This window comes from Podarcis gaigeae (genome assembly GCF_964106915.1).
Source record: "Podarcis gaigeae genome assembly, chromosome: 2".
NCBI classification, from domain to species: Eukaryota; Metazoa; Chordata; class Lepidosauria; order Squamata; family Lacertidae; genus Podarcis; species Podarcis gaigeae.
The window spans coordinates 116414755-116431662 of record NC_139679.1 but is presented as its reverse complement, the minus strand read 5'-3'; the positions used below and the strand labels follow the sequence as shown (position 1 = coordinate 116431662).

The following is a 16908-nucleotide window of genomic DNA, read 5'->3' as shown; positions in this document are numbered from 1 at the left end:
ATCTGATTATTTTTTATGTTGATGGTTTCTTGCTTTTTTGTTGCTTTCGAGGGAAAGGGGGGTGGTTACCTATTTTATTGCAAGCATAATACTTTTATATACACTGCTTTTCACACAATTTGTAAAACTACTCCACACTGAACTTTCCCCCCATTTCCCCAAAATTTCTATTTTTTCTGGGGGGAAACAGGGGAAAAACATTTTTTTCTCATGGCTTCAAAATTTCCGGAAATTTTACCTCTCTAATTACGATACATACACAGATACACACACAACAAAGCAGTAACTCAAATTCCTCTTTATCAATGATTATTCAAAGTGGCTTACAAATAAAGGTTAAAGACAATATAAAGCAACTAATAAATGCAAAAATTCATCAGAGGAGCTGGTCTAATGGTACAAGACAGGAGCTGGTAAAAATCCCTTCCCAGCAGGAGACACACACAAACAGCCACCCCTAACAATAAAAAAATGAGCTACAGGGAGGAATGGATCAACAACCACCCTCAAATCCCACCTTTTCTATGAGGCCTTTGGCTTAACCCTCTAGTTCCCATGCCCTACTTAGCCTAAAACTAAGGATCATGCAATCGAAACAACCATATATTGCTTCTTTCTTGACCAGCAGAGGCCACTCAATCGAGATGCATGGGGCAGTGCCACACCAACCTCAATTTTTGGCCTGGGGGTTCAATGAGCACAGTGTCCGGGCTTGGCAGAACCTCTTGAGGCAGGGGCATTCTGCACCGTGGTGCAGCTGCAAAAAAGGCTCTGCTCTTAACAGAGGTCCGCTGAGCTTTGTTTGGCAGTGGTACATAGAGTGGGGCCTTAGATGTTGAAGAGTGTGAGCAGGGCATGTAACAGAAGGTGGTGGTCCTTAAGATGCACAGCTCCCAGGCCAGTTAAGGCCATCGCCTGTGATTTGAACCCCTTTCACTTCATCACAGCCCTGCTTATATCCTCAGGCCCACCCTTATGGCTGTTTCTCGGCGTGGACTTTCTTATGTTTACGAAGACCCGTGAGACCGCAGAACCTTTTCTCACACTCCAGGCATTTGTACGGTTTTTCCCCTGTGTGGGTCCTCTTATGCGCTTTCAGCAAGGTGCTGGACCGGAAGCTGAGGTCACATTCTGGGCACTTGAAGGGCTTTTCTCCCGTGTGGATTCTCTCGTGTTTAATGAGGTTGGTCCTCCGGCTTAAGCTCTGCCCGCAGTAGGAGCACTTGTAGGGTTTCTCTCCCGTGTGGGTCCTTTTGTGAACGTTGAAGACCGAGCTGTTTCTGAAGCTCTCCCCGCAGTCGGTGCATTTGTAGGGCTTCTCTCCGGTGTGGGTCCTCTCGTGCACCACGAGGTGCGGCCTTCGGCTGAAGCTCTGGCCGCAGTCGGAGCACTGGTACGGCTTCTCACCCGAGTGGATCCGCTTGTGGGTGATGAGCTGGGAGCTGGTGCTGAAGCTCTTGCCGCACTCTGAGCACTGGTACGGCTTCTCTCCCGTGTGGGTCCTCTGGTGGATGACAAGGGTGGCCTTCTGGTTGAAGCTTTTGTCACAGTCGGCGCACTTGTAGGGCTTCTCCCCCGTGTGCGTCCTCTCGTGCCTCAGGAGGTTTGAGTGCTGGGAGAACGACCTCCCGCAGTTCAGGCATTCGTACGGTTTCTCTCCGGTGTGGGTCCTCTCATGAATCGACAGGTGGGATTTGTTCTGGAAACTCTCCCTGCAGTACGTGCATTTGTACGGCCTCTCCCTCACCTGCTGCTTCTGATTCTCCAGGAGATCAAAGATCTGGCGGATTCCGTGCTGGAAGGTATTCTGGTTCAAGCCCCTGTTGCCTTCCTCGCGTTGCCCCGATGGTTTTGCCGCCTTCCTCGGGTGCTTGTCCCGGCGATTTTCTTGCCCCTCCTGGCTTCCAGGTCTCTTGTCAACTTCAGAATCCTGAAATAAATCTCCCTTGGCTCTTTCCGGGGATACTCCAGCCACAACTACCTGCTCAACTGTTTCCTCTTCAAAGATCCCTTCTGCATCTTCCAGTTCGTGCCTGTCATCTGTTGAAATAAATAAGAGAAACAAGAAATGATAGAGAAGATTCTAAATACCATGATTTAGAATGGGAAAGGTCGTAACTCAATGGTGGAGCATCTGCCCTGAATGCAGAAGACCCCACGTTCAACCCCCAGCATCACCAGCTAAGAAGCTTCGTAGTCAAAGGACTCAGACCTAAATCTTGACCCAGCAAGTCGATCTCATCTGCTTCCTCCTTGACCTCTGTGCAAATCTGCATTTCAGCGGTGTCTGAGGAATCCTCCTCTGACGCGGGCGAATGAATGGCCACATTTGTGAAAGGCCCCCATATCTGAAACCAAAGAAGAACGAAAGATTTAGAACTGTAGGTGTTAAATCTGTATTATTAGTTTTATTAGTCACTTTAAAAACTTATTCGTCACTTTTACAAAAAGGAACTCAAAGTGACTTACCAAAATTAGCACATACATTACCTACATAAAACTAAATCAGTACAGTGGATCCTCAGGTTACCCTTCAGGTAACGTAATCCTCGGGTTGCAAAGGCGGCAAACCCAGAAGTGGGTTTGCCACTCACACATGTGCAGAAGCGCTCTGCGGCACCGTGTGTATAGAATCAATCCTCTGGTTATGAAGATTTTGGTATACAGCCAGGCCTCCAGAACGAATCCCGTTCATAACAAGAGGTACCACTGTAAAAGCTACAGAGGGTGGCTACAGATTATAAAAAGGCCTGGCTGAAGAGAAACATGTTTCCTGCACGTAAAGAAATGTAGTGATATTGCCAGACATCTGTAGCCCGGGAGATTGTTACATAAGCATTGAGCCACCACTAAGAAGACCCAGTCTCATGCTGACACTCTCCACATCTCCCTCTCAGAGGGGGCACTTGGAGAAAGGCCTTGGATTATGAAAGCAGGGTCTAGGCTGGATCATGTGGGGAGAGGTGGTCCATATACACACACACTTAAAAAAAAAGAATTAAACACTGATACGATTATTGCTGCATATAGAGATATTGCACTGTATTGTTTATCTATATACATTCAGGCCTCACCATTAGCGTTGCCGTACGACCGGATTTCCCCTGACATATCCGGAATACTGCAGTCAGCAGCAGTGTCTGAGTGGAAATTGGGAAAACATCTGGGGAAATTTGGACATATGGCGACCCATATTGGCATAGCTCAAAAATGGCATTTTGCCCCAAAAGCTAAAGCTCAACAGCTTTTCTGTCTGGATTTTCAGTTTGAAATATGGCAACCCTACCCACCATCCACCTGCTCATTATGCAAAAATTCACTTCTCTTTATACAGAGAGTTAAACCCAAGCTTCGCTGCACACTCAGCTGACTCAGATATGTGAACAGCTGGAGTTTGCCCACTTCCCTGCTTGTTTGTACTTTTGCTGGAGTAGAAACCATGGCGAAAGAAATCAGACTAATCAGGGAGCAGCAAACAAATCAGTTTTCCTTTTGCCTCTCTTTTGCTGGTTGGCTGCAGCCATTTTAGGAAGAAAGTATGGTGGGAACACACATGAGAAATGGTCCCATAAGAAATAATGAAAATGGTCAGCTCATTATGCGGACGTTTGCCTAAAGGATGATTTCCTGGGAAGCACATTGTGTTCGGAAAGCAGGACCTATATGTAGCTGGATTTTCTTCATCCTAAATTGTTGAAAGTGTTTTATTCTATATTTATGTTCCTGAATTTTTTAACATGTAAACCACTTCAATGTAAGCTGCTTCAAGATCTATTGATAGCGAATGGCTTAAATAACATATTTTCCTCCACATAAAATGGAATTTGGAGCAGATAGGAATGTAATGACTGAAAAGTAGTATCAGGTATGAGGATAGTGCTAAACTACAACTCCTGTCAGGGTTGTTTGCAATTTAGGGTTAATTTGATTAGCATTAATGTCAGCTAGCCAAGAGGGGGACAGGTGGAGTTATTACTTAGCAACCAGGCAGTGGCATTATCTTTAGTGAGATAGCACATGCTCTGGTTGGCTGTGCAGTTCCGAGGGAGTTTTACCTCTATATGTTTGACAATGTCTCCCAGCACTCTGTACAAGGCCCAAACTGAAACACAAAACCTCTGTTTCCTTTCTCCTCAAATTATACACCATTTTGTTCAGTATACTTAGTAAAGTGTTATCAAGACTTTTCTCTCTGGACACAGTCTGTGTTATTGAACCGTGTTTGCCAAGAGACATTTCCAGACCAACTTTTCCACACTCACAGACGACCCAAGCTGTCACAACTCCTAGGTCAATTCGCACAAGCTCCGTTCACCTTTTCCTCTGGCCTCTCGGCCTCTCGAGGCTTCAGCAAGAAATCTTCAGCAAGGTCCACCGCTTGGGTACAGGTCTCTGGGCCCCATTCCCGGACCCAGCACTGCATCTCCAGGGGCAGGACGGTCAGGAACTGCTCCAACGTCACCAACTCCAGGATCTGCTCCTTGGTGTGCCTCTCAGGCATCAGCCACTGGCGGCAAAGCTCTCGGAGTTGTCTCAAGGCCTCTCGGGGCCCCTCGGTCTCCTGGTAGCCGAAGTGCCGGAAGCGAAGACATCGAATCTCCAAGCTGAGAGTTTCCTCATCCAGAATCTCCTCCTTCACTTTCACAAAAGGATCCAGCCTCTGATGGGCCCCACGGGCTTCTCGACGGGACGCACTCTCTCCTGTTGGCCACCGGCTGGTGTCAATGACAGCCTTGAAGGAGGCCTGGAAGTCATTAGCATCATCCAACCTCGGCTGGGACTGAAAGAGCCGCGAGGGTTTTGATCTTGAACGCATAGACCATTTGGACTTCAGGAACCCCAGCTGCGGAGTTTTCTGGTGGGGCCCCTTGTTTAGCTCATGCTTAACTATTCCCGGGGTTGTCTCAGCTAGAAACTCCCTGGCAGTCCCAGTTTGGACAGTACGGGAGCCTTTTCCTCTCATTTCTGATCTCTTTGCTGGATTGGGTCCTGGCAGGTCCTGCTCCTCCATTTTTATTCCTGGCAGCAGCGTCTGAGGAAAAATAAAATAAAATTGAAATACAGTGGTACCTCTGCGAACGGGATCCGTTCCGGAGCCCCATTCGCATCCTGAAGTGAACGCAACCAGCATCTGCGCGGGTCACTGCTTCTGCGCGTGACATCATTTTGAGCGTCTGCGCATGCGCAAGCAGTGAAACCTGGAAGTAACACGCTCCATTACTTCCGGGTTGCCGTGGAGCGTAACCTGAAAACGCTCAACCTGAAGCACATTTAACCAGAGGTATGACTGTATGAGTGAAAGATTCTGTATGCTTATAGCAAAATCTTAGGATCTTGCTTGCATTCTAAGATAAGTTAGGTCTCCTTCAGACCACCTATTTACTGAGCATTCATCCCAATTTGTTTGTGGGGCGGTAATATGACAGCAAGCATTCTCTCCGATTTGCTTGTGTAGTGTTTTTTATACATCTCCCTGTTAATCATTTGTTCATCCCACACTATTCGGTGCATTTTCCTCATTTCCCTAACCACTATAAATCTCCTTCTCTCTTTTTTAATTGCACTAGGACAAGATTGTGCTTTAAGTCACTTTAATTATACAAACTAAGGGTCCCTCTACAGTTGAGGTTTGTATGTGTGTTCCGCAACAGGTCAATGATGCAAGAATAGCAGCCATATGTATCAAGGCTTGTGTTTCTTTTCTTATTTTATTTTTCAGCATATTTTTTTTTGCAAGTATACCAAAAAGAAAGTAAAGGATAATGAACCGTTGCTGACACCGATGATAAAAATAGTCCATCAGTCCTAATCTAAACACATAGATTAACAGAGGCAGTCCATATATCCAAGGTATCTAAAAGACATAAACTATTATAAGCCATGTGTTTTGTCTCTTTGTAGTTACAGAACCTCTCACAATTCTGTCCTGCATTCATGGAGGTTAACCTCACTCCTCTCATCAGTAACTTTCCCACTTCCCTTATAATCAGCTCCCCTTTCAGAATGAATTTTATCAGTCTGGTATATATAGCAAGGAAGGACAGGGTATGAGCAAACATCAGCATCTCAGAACAGAATCATTTTCTAATTGTTTAATGGGAGTATTTGCCTGATCATCAGTGACAGGCGACTTCACAGAAGAGCCACACAAAAGCTGAAATGCACCTTCTGAAATGACAGGACATCAGAAGCCATGGATGGCCCATCTAGCTCAGTATTGTCTATAGCAGGGGTGGGAAGCCTCAGGCCTGAGGGCCAAATTCCCTCCTGTCTGGCCCTTGGGTCTCTCCCCCAGGCCACACCCTCCCTCCAAGTTGCATACTTCTTCAACCCTGTCCATGCCCTTCATAGGTGTTTTCAGAGCACCTATGAGTGCTCTGAAACAAAGTCATTTGTGTCCTTAGTGTTGATGATAGTCTTACCCCCCCCATTGAATTTTCCAAATCCTCTTTTAAATCCATCCTCTTTAACCAGGCATTTGGTTGATCCAATTTACATCCTATGCCTTTTTAAAATGTAGGGCTTTTTGGGGGGGTGTAATGGGTTGCTGTTTTTATTTTTAATTAGGTATTTTGTGGTTTTATATCTTGATTTTATTCTTTGAACCGCCCTGAGAATAGGGTGGTATATAAATTATATTATTATTAATAATAATAACTCGGTGCCCATCACTATTTCTTGCGGCAGTGAACCCCATAGTTCAATTACATGCTGCATGGAGAAGTCCTTCCTTTTGTCTGTCCTGCATCTCTCACTGCTTGGCCCCAAGTTCTGGTTTCACGAAAGGCGGAGTAGAACGTCTCTCGAGCCACTTCCTCCCAAACGCCGTGCCTAATTTGATGCACCCCTTTCCCGGCTCTCCATTCACTCCCTCCGCCCCCCAAATGCTGCACCCTTTCATCACTGGGGAACTGCTCCAACCCCCTTCGATCCATCCTGGCTGCCCTTTTCTGAGCCTTTCCCAGCTTTTGTCAGCAGAAGCCCCCCGGGAGAGCTGCTTGCAGGGCAGACTCTGAGCAGAAACAGGCAAAGAGGCCAGAGGAAGCGTCTCCATTAACTTCTCGCTCTCCCCTCCGCCATCTCCCAACTCACCTTTGCGGGCAACCTCGGCTAATCTCCAATTCCGATGCCCAAGCCCGGACCATCGAGACGCGCTGGAACAGGAAGCGGGGAGCATTCTTACGCTTCCGGATCTTGTCTAGGCAACCGGTTGCCGTTTCCTTAACCCTTTGAGGAATGTCACCCTGCGGAGATGCGAAAGGGAGACGGTGCAACGCTGCGCTGTGAAAATATTTTTTCCTGGTGTGCATTGAGACAAGAAGTGCCCTCTGCACGTGCCTGTAATAGTTATTTTAACAGGATTGTCCCATTTCTGGAGGAAATGGGGGCGTGGCAGGCTGGGAGTGTTGCAAGCGTGGATTTATATACTTCCCTGTTTTTGTATGTAATTTGTTGTTATAATGGTTAATGTGTGTTTATAACTGCATTTTCTATCGCTGTAACCCGCCCTGGGCAATGCCCTCTTTCCCCGAGAATGAGATCCCAAGGGTTAAATCAGCAGAGCTGCATTTTTACAGAGAGGCCTGGACATCTGGGAATAAAGCTACCCATCGCCTTTTCCTGTAGCTGTTAGGAAACTCGGTGGTTTGTGGGGCTCCCTCCCCCTTCGTGGGGTTTTTAAAATAAATATATTTATAAATATTGCTAGCCTCCGGACTATTTGGACTGCAGAGATTTCTTGAAAAGGAGGTTGCATCACCAAGGCGGCGGCTGGCTAGTGCAGGGAAAGAGAGAGAGAAAAGAGGTGCGTTGATGGAGATGGAAGAGGAAGGGTGCGGTTGGGGGAAAGGAGCAGCTATCCCTGCAAGGAGGCATTTGAAATGACACAGGAGAAGCGAAGGGGGAAACTGCTAACAGCACCCTGATCTCCTTCCCTTCCTGCCTGCCACCCACCAGAATGCAAACCGAGGGGGGAGAAGGGGACTAGATCCCCAGCTCTGAAACAGAATGAAGCCCATTCTCAGGATGTTTTGGATGGAAAGAAAGAAAGAAATCATTATGGAATGTCAGTCTGACTCTCAGAAATCGAAACAAATTGTCGTGTAGCCAACTAAATTATTCTTATCAAAATTAATGGGCCAAAATGAGTCATGTCAGTTAATTTCAGTAGGTCAGCTCTCAGTAGAAATAACTTTGGGATACCACCCCAAGTTAAGAAATCAACCATGAATACATATACCGTATATCTTTAAAGTGTCACTTAAAAAATATCTGTCTATTGTGTTCTTCATAGAGTTAGCGTCCTTGCATGTACAGTGGTCAACTTACTTTGCAGGACTTGGCTCCCATGTTTCTACCAGCAGCCTGCTCTGGTTATGACTGTGTGGATAGCCTGGGGCCCTACTCCAGATCAGTGCCGGTCAGCCAGCAAAGCCAGGGATGATGGGAGTTGTAGTTTGGCAACACCTGGAGAGCTATAGCTACCCAGCCTCTGGTCTATACATACATTTGTATTGACTTGTTTAAGATGTTTGTAAATGGTCCACACACGTGGGTGGCGCTGTGGGTTAAACCACAGAGCCTAGGACTTGCTGATCTTAAGGTCGGCGGTTCGAATCCCCGCAACGGGGTGAGCTCCTGTTGCTTTGTCCCTGCTTCTGCCAACCTAGCAGTTTGAGAGCACGTCAGAATGCAAGTAGATAAATAGGTACCACTCCGGCGGGAAGGTAAACGGAGTTTCCGTGTGCTGTTCTGGTTCGCCAGAAGCGGCTTAGTCATTCTGGCCACATGACCCGGAAGCTGTACGCCGGCTCCCTGGGCCAATAAAGTGAGATGAGTGCTGCAACCCCAGTCGGTCATGACTGGACCTAATGGTCAGGGGTCCCTTTGCCTTTTTAAATGGTCCACACACATAAAATATCAAAGTGGTGCACAGCAGGTACAACAAAACCTAAGATCCCATGAAAACACTAGCCTTTACACTAGTATTTATATGTTGTTTGAATTTCATTCATATTTGTATGGTGCTGCCCCGTAACCTTTTGACAAAATTTGACAATTTCCCCCTTTCTTTGGGAAAATTATAATGGAACAAATCCACCTGCTTATTTCATAAACTTTTTGAGTGAGGCTGCAGTTCTTTTTCTCTGGGAAATGGAGAATTTGGTTCGGGTTCAATGCCCGGAGAGCTGTGCTTGGGTCGTGACCCAGGTGAAGGATTTCCTGCTGAGGCAGCAGGAGAATGAAAGATGGGGAGCTCAGGTGAAGAGGCATGCAAGCCCCAAAGCTTTTGCAGTACAGTCGTACCTTGGTTCTTGAATATAATCCATTCCAGAACTCTGTTCGACTTCTGAAAACGGTCAAAAACCAAGGCGCAGTTTCCGACTGGCTGCAGGCGCTTCCTGCACTCAATCGGAAGCTGCAGAAGCCGCGTCAGACATTCAGGTTCCCAAGAACATTCGAAAACCAGAACACTTTTGGGTTTTCGGTGTTTGGGAGCCAAAACGTACAGGTACCAAGGTGTTCAAGAACCAAGGTACAACTGTACTGTATTGAAAGTGGGTTTGTGTGTGACTGCCCTGATAGCATAATGAGCACAAATCATCTTGAATGCAGAATAAAAACGTCTGGTTGTGTACTGCCTCTGAAGCTAGAGGTTCCATTTACCTATGAGTAGCAGCCATGTTAGTCTCCATTGAAAAATATGGCCCATCCTGCTTTTCAGTTTTGTATTTCAATTCATACTGTGATAGCATTAGGTGGGAGAAGTGTGTCTTTTGGGTCACAATTCTTTATTATAAAAGGTTGCCTTTAAAATACACACACCACACCATTTTGTTTCTAAGCCTTTCTGCTCCTTTCTGACTCATGATTCTTAATGTCTAACTGCAGGCAGCAGCCACAAACCTTTCTGATACCAAACTGCATCCCTCAGACACTGAGCAGGAGCAGAACCTAAAGCAGGAGAAAGATGAGGACATGGTCTCACTCAGTAAGGATTTATTTCCCCCCAGGCACTTAATTTTTAAAATGAGAGGTGATGGAGCTTTAGATTACCTAGATGTTCCACTGTGCCCACTTAGGACAGGAGCGGAGAAGTTTTTCAGCTCAAGAGCCACATTCTCTCATGAGACACTGTATTTTTTGCTCCATAAGACGCACCTGACCATAAGACGCACCTAGTTTTTAGAAGGGGAATGCAAGAATTTTTTTTTTTTTTAAAGGAGCGCTGAGCTGAGCCTGTATGCATCCCAGGCTCTGCTCAGCGCTCCCTTTCACGAGCCGCGTGGAGCGTATGTGCGGTGCTTGCAGGCTTTTCCCCAGGAGGGAGAATGGCAATTCCCCCACCTCATAGAAAAGCCCACAGGAGCCGTGCACCCTTTAAAGAGCGCGCGGCTCTTGGGGGCTTTTCCCCGAGGAGGGAGAAGGGACTGACTGGCCGCTTCAGTTTATTCTCCCTCCTTGGGGAAAAGCATGTAAGAGCCGCGCGGAGCGTGTGTGCGGCTCTTTGGGGGCTTTTCCCACCTGCCACCCGCCTGCATTCGCCCCATAACACACACACACATTTCCCCTTACTTTTTAGGAGGGAAAAGGTGCATCTTATAGAGTGAAAAATACGGTATCTCCAGGTGAGGCCACAGGCAAAAGTGGGCAGATCAGTGAAATTAACCCTTACATCCTCTATAGTAGACTACATTCCAACTCTGCAGGGGGCAGATACCGGTAATTCTTTTCTTAACTCTGCACCAGGCAAATAGAGGGATGTATTCCAGCAATGTAAAAACCTTGGTGGGGTGGGGACAGAGAGGAGTGGGAGACTTCCCAAGGTTGGATAGAGAGGCCTGGACAGCCACGTTTAATTCTTGAGCCTAAGGTTCCCCACTCCTCCCTTAGGAATTCTTGCTATAGAGGTACGCAATCTGCACATGTTCAGGGATGCTCTTACCAGGGGCTGTGCATACTGCACCAAAAATCCTTGAAATCTGCTAATCTGCATGAGCTGGACAAGCTAACATTACATTCTTTTTATTTTCATATGATCAGCAATGCTTTATTATTTTTCAGTAACTTTTATTAGGTTTTCCTCACCATGAGGGAAGGTATGGGGCTGTTCAAGACACTGGATCCCTTTTCCAACTCTAGGGGGGAGGGGGGAATTAGGTGCAGCAACAGGAACCATACACAGCATTTCAATTGTAGTTACATCATAATTACCATTGTGCTATTGACAGCTTTATTTTTGATCGCTCTCTGAAAGATTCCTAATGCGAGTTCTGCTTTTTGTGCTGCGCTGATGCTTCCATGCATGTGCTGCTGGGCTCTAGTCTGGGGGTTGGACAGAACTTGTGGTTCTCCAGTTTTTGCTGTGCTTCAGTGCTGATCTTCCCAGGCTATTGACCATGTTGACTGAGGCTGATGGTTACTGGAGTTAAGCAACATCCAGAAGGAGGCATGTCAGTTGTTCTTGGCTTTATGTCATAATAAATTAGCTAGTCTTCAAGGTGACGCCAAGCTCTGTTCTTTGGGGCCCTTCATTATTTAATTCCGTGGCTGAAGGTTTCATTAGCTGCAACGCCACAAAGCTCAAGGGTTGGATTCATGACATCAAGGTTTTCTGCTTCTCTCAGCAGGTGATGGAAAGCTGAGTGAGAAGAAGAACGAGGACCAGCTCAGCCTGGAAGAATCTGAGGCAGACGGAGCAGCCCTTGGAGGAGACAACTGGGACATTCATGAGATGGTAGAAACATCTGGAAATCGCCAGGACTCAGGTGGGCACGGGAAACAGAAGGACATACCTGTTCCTCCTTATGACCAGGGAGACAAGCCCTACGACTGCTTAGCCCTCGTGGCGCATGAGAGGTCCCACACTGGCAAGAAACCATTCACCTGCCTGGACTGCGTGAAGAACTTCCACCGGAGGTCGGGTCTTTCAGCGCATGAGAGGATGCACACAGGAGAGAAGCTGTACAAATGCACAGAGTGTGGGAAGAGTTTGAGCCAGAGCTCAAGTCTTTTGGCCCATGAGGGGACCCATCCAGGAGAGAAGCCATATGTGTGCACCAAGTGCGGGAAAAACTGTGAATGCACACATTTGTGTTTTACCACAATGCCAAGGAGGAAAGACATCAGCAATGCTCTTCGAGAAGCAATTGTTGCTGCCCACGAAACTGGGAAGGGTTATAAGGCCATCTCCAAACAATTTAAAGTCCATCATTCTACAATCAGAAAGATTATTCAGAAGTGGAAAACATTCCAGACAGTTGCCAACCTTCCCAGGAGTGGACGTCCCAGCAAATTCACCCCAAGGTCAGACCGTGCAATGCTCAGAGAAATTGCAAAAAACCCAAGAGTTACATCTCAGGCTCTACAGGCCTCAGTTAGCATGTTAAATGTTAAAGTTCATGACAGTACAATCAGAAAAAGACTGAATATGCTTGGAAGGGTTGTCAGCAGAAAGCCTCTTCCCTCTAAATAGAACATGGCAGCACAGCTTAGGATTGCAAAGTTGCATCTGAACAAATCACCAGACTTCTGGAACAACGTCCTTTGGACACACGAGACCAAAGTGGAGATGTTTGGCCATAGTGCACAGTACCATGTTTGGCGAAAACCAAACGCAGCATATCAGCACAAACAACATACTAACTGTCAGGCGTGGTGGTGGAGGGGTGGTGATTTGGGATTGCAGCCACAGGACCTGGGAACCTTGCAGTTATTGAGTTGACCACGAACTCCTCTGTATACCAAAGTATCTTAGATTAAATTGGGAGGCCATCTGCCTGACAGCTAAAGCTTGGTCGAAACTGGGTTATGCAACAGGACAATAATCCCAAGCACGCCAGTAAATCTTCAACAGAATGACTGAAAAAGAAAAGAATCAAGGTGTTGCAACGGCCCACTCAAAGTCCAGACTTTGACCCAATTGAAATGCTGTGGTGGGACCTTAAGAGAGCTGTTCATAAGCAAATGCCAGCAAACCTCAATGAGCTGAAGCAACTTGTGAAGAAGAATGGGCCAAAATTCCTCCACAACAATGAGATCGATGGATAAAGAATTACTTCATGTTATTGCTGATAAAGGTGGTTCTCCAAGCTGTTGAATTAAAGGTGTACTTAGTTTTACACACATGGCTTCTACATCTTGGCTTTATTTCTGTTAAATAAATCACAATGCGACATATTATGTGCTGTTGTTCACCTGAGGTTGTATTTACCTGATATTAAGACCTGCTAAGGAACATATATTTTTTATTATGTCCTCGTGTGTAAAGCCACATAATTCAAAGAAGGTGTACTTTCTTTTTCCCATGACTGTATACCTCCTTTTCTCATTGGCCGCAATCCTTTTCGGTCCCAAATCTCTTAGGATATTGTTTCCTGAGGTGGAATTCAGAGTGCTTAAAAACATCCAAATGGTTGCTCCGTATGAATAAGTGTATGGAGGAAGGGGGAAGTGGATGAGAGATTTTGGAATCAGGGCCATTGTAGACGTGAGAGTCGATAAAGTGTTTAAGACCAGCTGTAAATGTCTCCCTCTGATAACACTCTGAAAATCCCATTTCCCAAAGCCCTCTTCCACTGGAGGGATTGGGAATATATTAATAACACCAACCCTTCTTTTTTACCAAGAGTTGGAGAACCCCAGGCAGAATAGCCCTGCAAGCCTTTTTTTAGTTTTTATTTATACTTTTCAAGTTTGTACATTTCATTAGTTTTACATTAACATTGATTTAACATTTCAGAATTTGACTTCCTTCCCGCCCCTTTCTGCAGTTCCTTAAATTTATTTTTTAATATCTTCTGCATATCCAAATTCATTTAATTTGCTCATTTACTCATCTCCTTTAAATATATACTCTTATGAAACTGCTGGTTATTACAATAATCCTGCTAATGTTTTTATCTGATTGCAATTTATCTGTAAATATTCAATAAACCAGAAATGAAAATGGATATGGTGCTGAACAAAAGACAAATAACGGAGAAAAGGATAGCAGGGATGTTATATAAACTGATGATAAGCGACAAAGAAAGAATGATAAAGATAATCCAGATTAAATGGGAGCAGGAAGGTATGATCCATCCAAATATGGCTCAAGAACTGATGAAGAATATAAACAATATTAAAATAGAAAAGTATAAAGAATTAAGTAGAATTTTTTTATTAAAATGGTATAGAACCCTGGCACAAATGGCGTATATAGTGAAAGGGTTTAGTCCCAAATGCTGGCATTGTGGTCAGGAAAAAGGACTATATTCACACATGTGGTGGGAATGTAATCTGGTTAAGGAATATTGGCAAAAGATTATAAAGGTAATTCTGGACTATTTCAAATAAATAGGGATTTGTTATTTTTGGGAATACTGGGACATAACAAAGTAAAGAGTAATAAGCAAGAGTTGTACAAGATTATGATTCTAGCTGGAATGGCAGTTACTGCTTTGGGATGGAAAGAAAAGGTCAAATGGAATATGGAAAAATGGAATGATTATGTTTTTGAATACGTACAATCAGAAATATTAGCAAAGATAGTGGCAGAGGATAGTTGGGAAAATAAATGTCAAAGAATCACAAATAAATGGGCATTTTACAGGAACTGGATAGAAAGAGGGGAAGCCAACCCTAACATACAAGCTCGAATGAACAGACTGTCTACATGGATAAAGATATGAAGAAGGAAGGCCTGACCGGGGGCGGGGAGGGCTGGAGTGGGGAGGAAGGGGGAAGAAAAAAGACCAAGTAAACCGGATGGTATTTTGAATTGATTTTGTTATGTAAGCCTTTTTTTCAGAAACCATATACAGTATATTAATGTTATGCAGTTAGGCATTGTAGTATGAATGAATTTTGTTCTGTATTCTTTGTTTTATAGAATATATATAATAATGTTATGTTACTAAGCAAATTTAATAAAACAGAAAGTAAAATATTCAATAAACCATTTCCATTCTTTTATAAAAAGTTTGTTGATCTTGATTTCTTATTCTTCCGGTAAGTTTCGCCATTCCTGCATATTCCATAAGTTTTTGTATCCATTCTTCCTTTGCTGGGACTTCTGCTTCTTTCCACTTTTGGACGAGTAGCATTTTTGCTGCTGTAATAGCATACATAAATACATTTCTATACAGTTTAGGTAGTTCTGTCCCTATTTAATTCCCAAAATAAAAGCTGCTGGTTTGTTTTACAAAAGTTATTTTGAATATCCTTTTCAGTTGCTTGTATATTATTTCCCAAGGCTTTATGCCTGGGCCTGTGGGAAATTCACCCTCCCCAGTCTGACTGCATATGAAGCACCAAAGGTTTTCCACTCCTGGTAGAAGAGAGAGTTGTTCTGAGGAAGAGGGAAACATTTGGGGGGGGAGGGGGGAGATGGACTAGTTGGTTCTCGTGGTCCCTTCCAACCCTTATCATTCTATTATTCCCTGAGAATGATCCTATTTGCGGGGGGGGGGGGAATGAATGGCCACCCTCCTCTGCTGAAGACACTTTGGGGGGGGGGTTGGGGGTTGGAAGGACCCTTGTAATGGGGAAGTCAGTCATTAAGAACATAGATAGTTGGGTGTCTGATGGGCATTGTTATGTACTGAGTTGAATAGGATCCAAACTGCAGCAGTCTGATTGGTCCTAGAACAATAGGCTCCAAAAGGCAGCAGTCTGATTGGTCCTAGAACAATAGGATTCAGAATGCAGCAGTCTGATTGGTCCTAGAACAATGCAGCAGTATGATTGATTAGCAGGAATCACCCAATCATGCTCCAGATAGAAGTGAATCCACAACCTGATTGGCTTGCAGTAGAATTCCGGAATTAGCCAATCATGTGCAGCCCATTGTGTAAATAATGTATATAAAGCAGATACTTTGAGGGGACTTTCATTCATTCCTCCTCACCACTATGAGCTGAATAAAGAGCATGAAATCACTTTGTGACTCTGAGTATATTTCAGGCATAGAGATAGCAAAGGTTGGGGATGTTCCCCATCGCCTAGATAGCATGTTGAGGCAAAAATAAATAAATTTGAATTTCACATATACTCTCATGGGATGACAGACCAGGAATGAGACCTTGGAGTCGTAGTAAATAGTTTTAATGAAGACATTGACCTAGTGTGTGGCGGCCATGAAAATGTGCTAGGGTTCAATAGGAAAGGGAATGGAAATAAACTCCAGGTATCATAATGCCATGACACTAATCGATGATGGGACCACATTTGGAATCCTGTTCTGGCTGGCTCACCCCCAAAAGGATATTGTAGAGTGGAAAAACTTCAGAAAAGGGCCGTCAAAATGATTGAGGTGATGAAGTGAGCTCCCCTTCCCATGAAAGAAACATTGGGACTTTTTAGTTTAGAGAACAGGTCAGAAAGAAGCAACATGATAGAAGTGTAAAAATTATGCATGGCACGGAGAAAGCGAATAGAGAAAAGTTTCTCCCTTGTAACACTAGAACTTGAAGACTTCCAATTAAGCTCAAGGTTGGAAGATTCAGGACAGATAAGACAATGTAGAAATTTAGCCGCATGCGCGTTGCTGGGGGAGGGGGGAAGGAGCGGGCAGGCAAAAAGAAGTAGAAATTCATGTGGCACATTGTTAATCTTTGGAACTCACTCCCACAGGAGGTAGCAAGGAACACTATCCTAAACAGTTTTAAAGTGCTTCCCCTCCAAACAAAATATGTTTAGGGGTACTCTCATTTTCCTACTCATATTGAAATACTGCTCCTCAATGAGGCCAAACTTAGAGTCACAAAATGTTTAGGGATATGCATGTGTGTCCCCCCCCCCGACAAAAAGCACTGGTTTAAAAAGGATTAGACATACAGTGGTACCTCAGGTTACATACGCTTCAGGTTACATACTCCGCTAACCCAGAAATAGTGCTTCAGGTTAAGAACTTTGCGAAGTGGTTAA

General features: G+C 44.8%; 2 protein-coding genes across 3 annotated transcripts; one reads left to right on the top strand and one right to left on the bottom strand.

Moving 5' to 3' along the window:
• Nucleotides 1-283: 283 nt before the first annotated feature.
• LOC310837456 (uncharacterized protein) lies at nt 284-7620 on the bottom strand. 2 transcript variants are annotated; one of them, XM_083724078.1, is made up of 4 exons: nt 7093-7620; nt 4316-5032; nt 2213-2348; nt 284-2040 (listed from the first exon to the last, which is right to left on the bottom strand). In XM_083724078.1, exons 2-4 carry the CDS (start codon nt 5009-5011, stop codon nt 974-976), a joined length of 1899 nt encoding a protein of 632 aa, XP_083580204.1. In that variant the 5' UTR covers nt 5012-5032; nt 7093-7620; the 3' UTR covers nt 284-973. The 2 variants fall into 2 exon arrangements, with proteins under 2 accessions (XP_083580204.1, XP_083580203.1); XM_083724077.1 differs by having other exon boundaries at nt 6709-7098.
• An 89-nt stretch (nt 7621-7709) lies between these two features.
• LOC310838058 (uncharacterized protein) lies at nt 7710-15353 on the top strand. The gene is made up of 4 exons (XM_083725449.1): nt 7710-7804; nt 9892-9991; nt 11628-13919; nt 14923-15353. Exons 2-3 carry the CDS (start codon nt 9979-9981, stop codon nt 12473-12475), a joined length of 861 nt encoding a protein of 286 aa, XP_083581575.1. The 5' UTR covers nt 7710-7804; nt 9892-9978; the 3' UTR covers nt 12476-13919; nt 14923-15353.
• The last annotated feature ends 1555 nt before the right edge of the window (nt 15354-16908 follow it).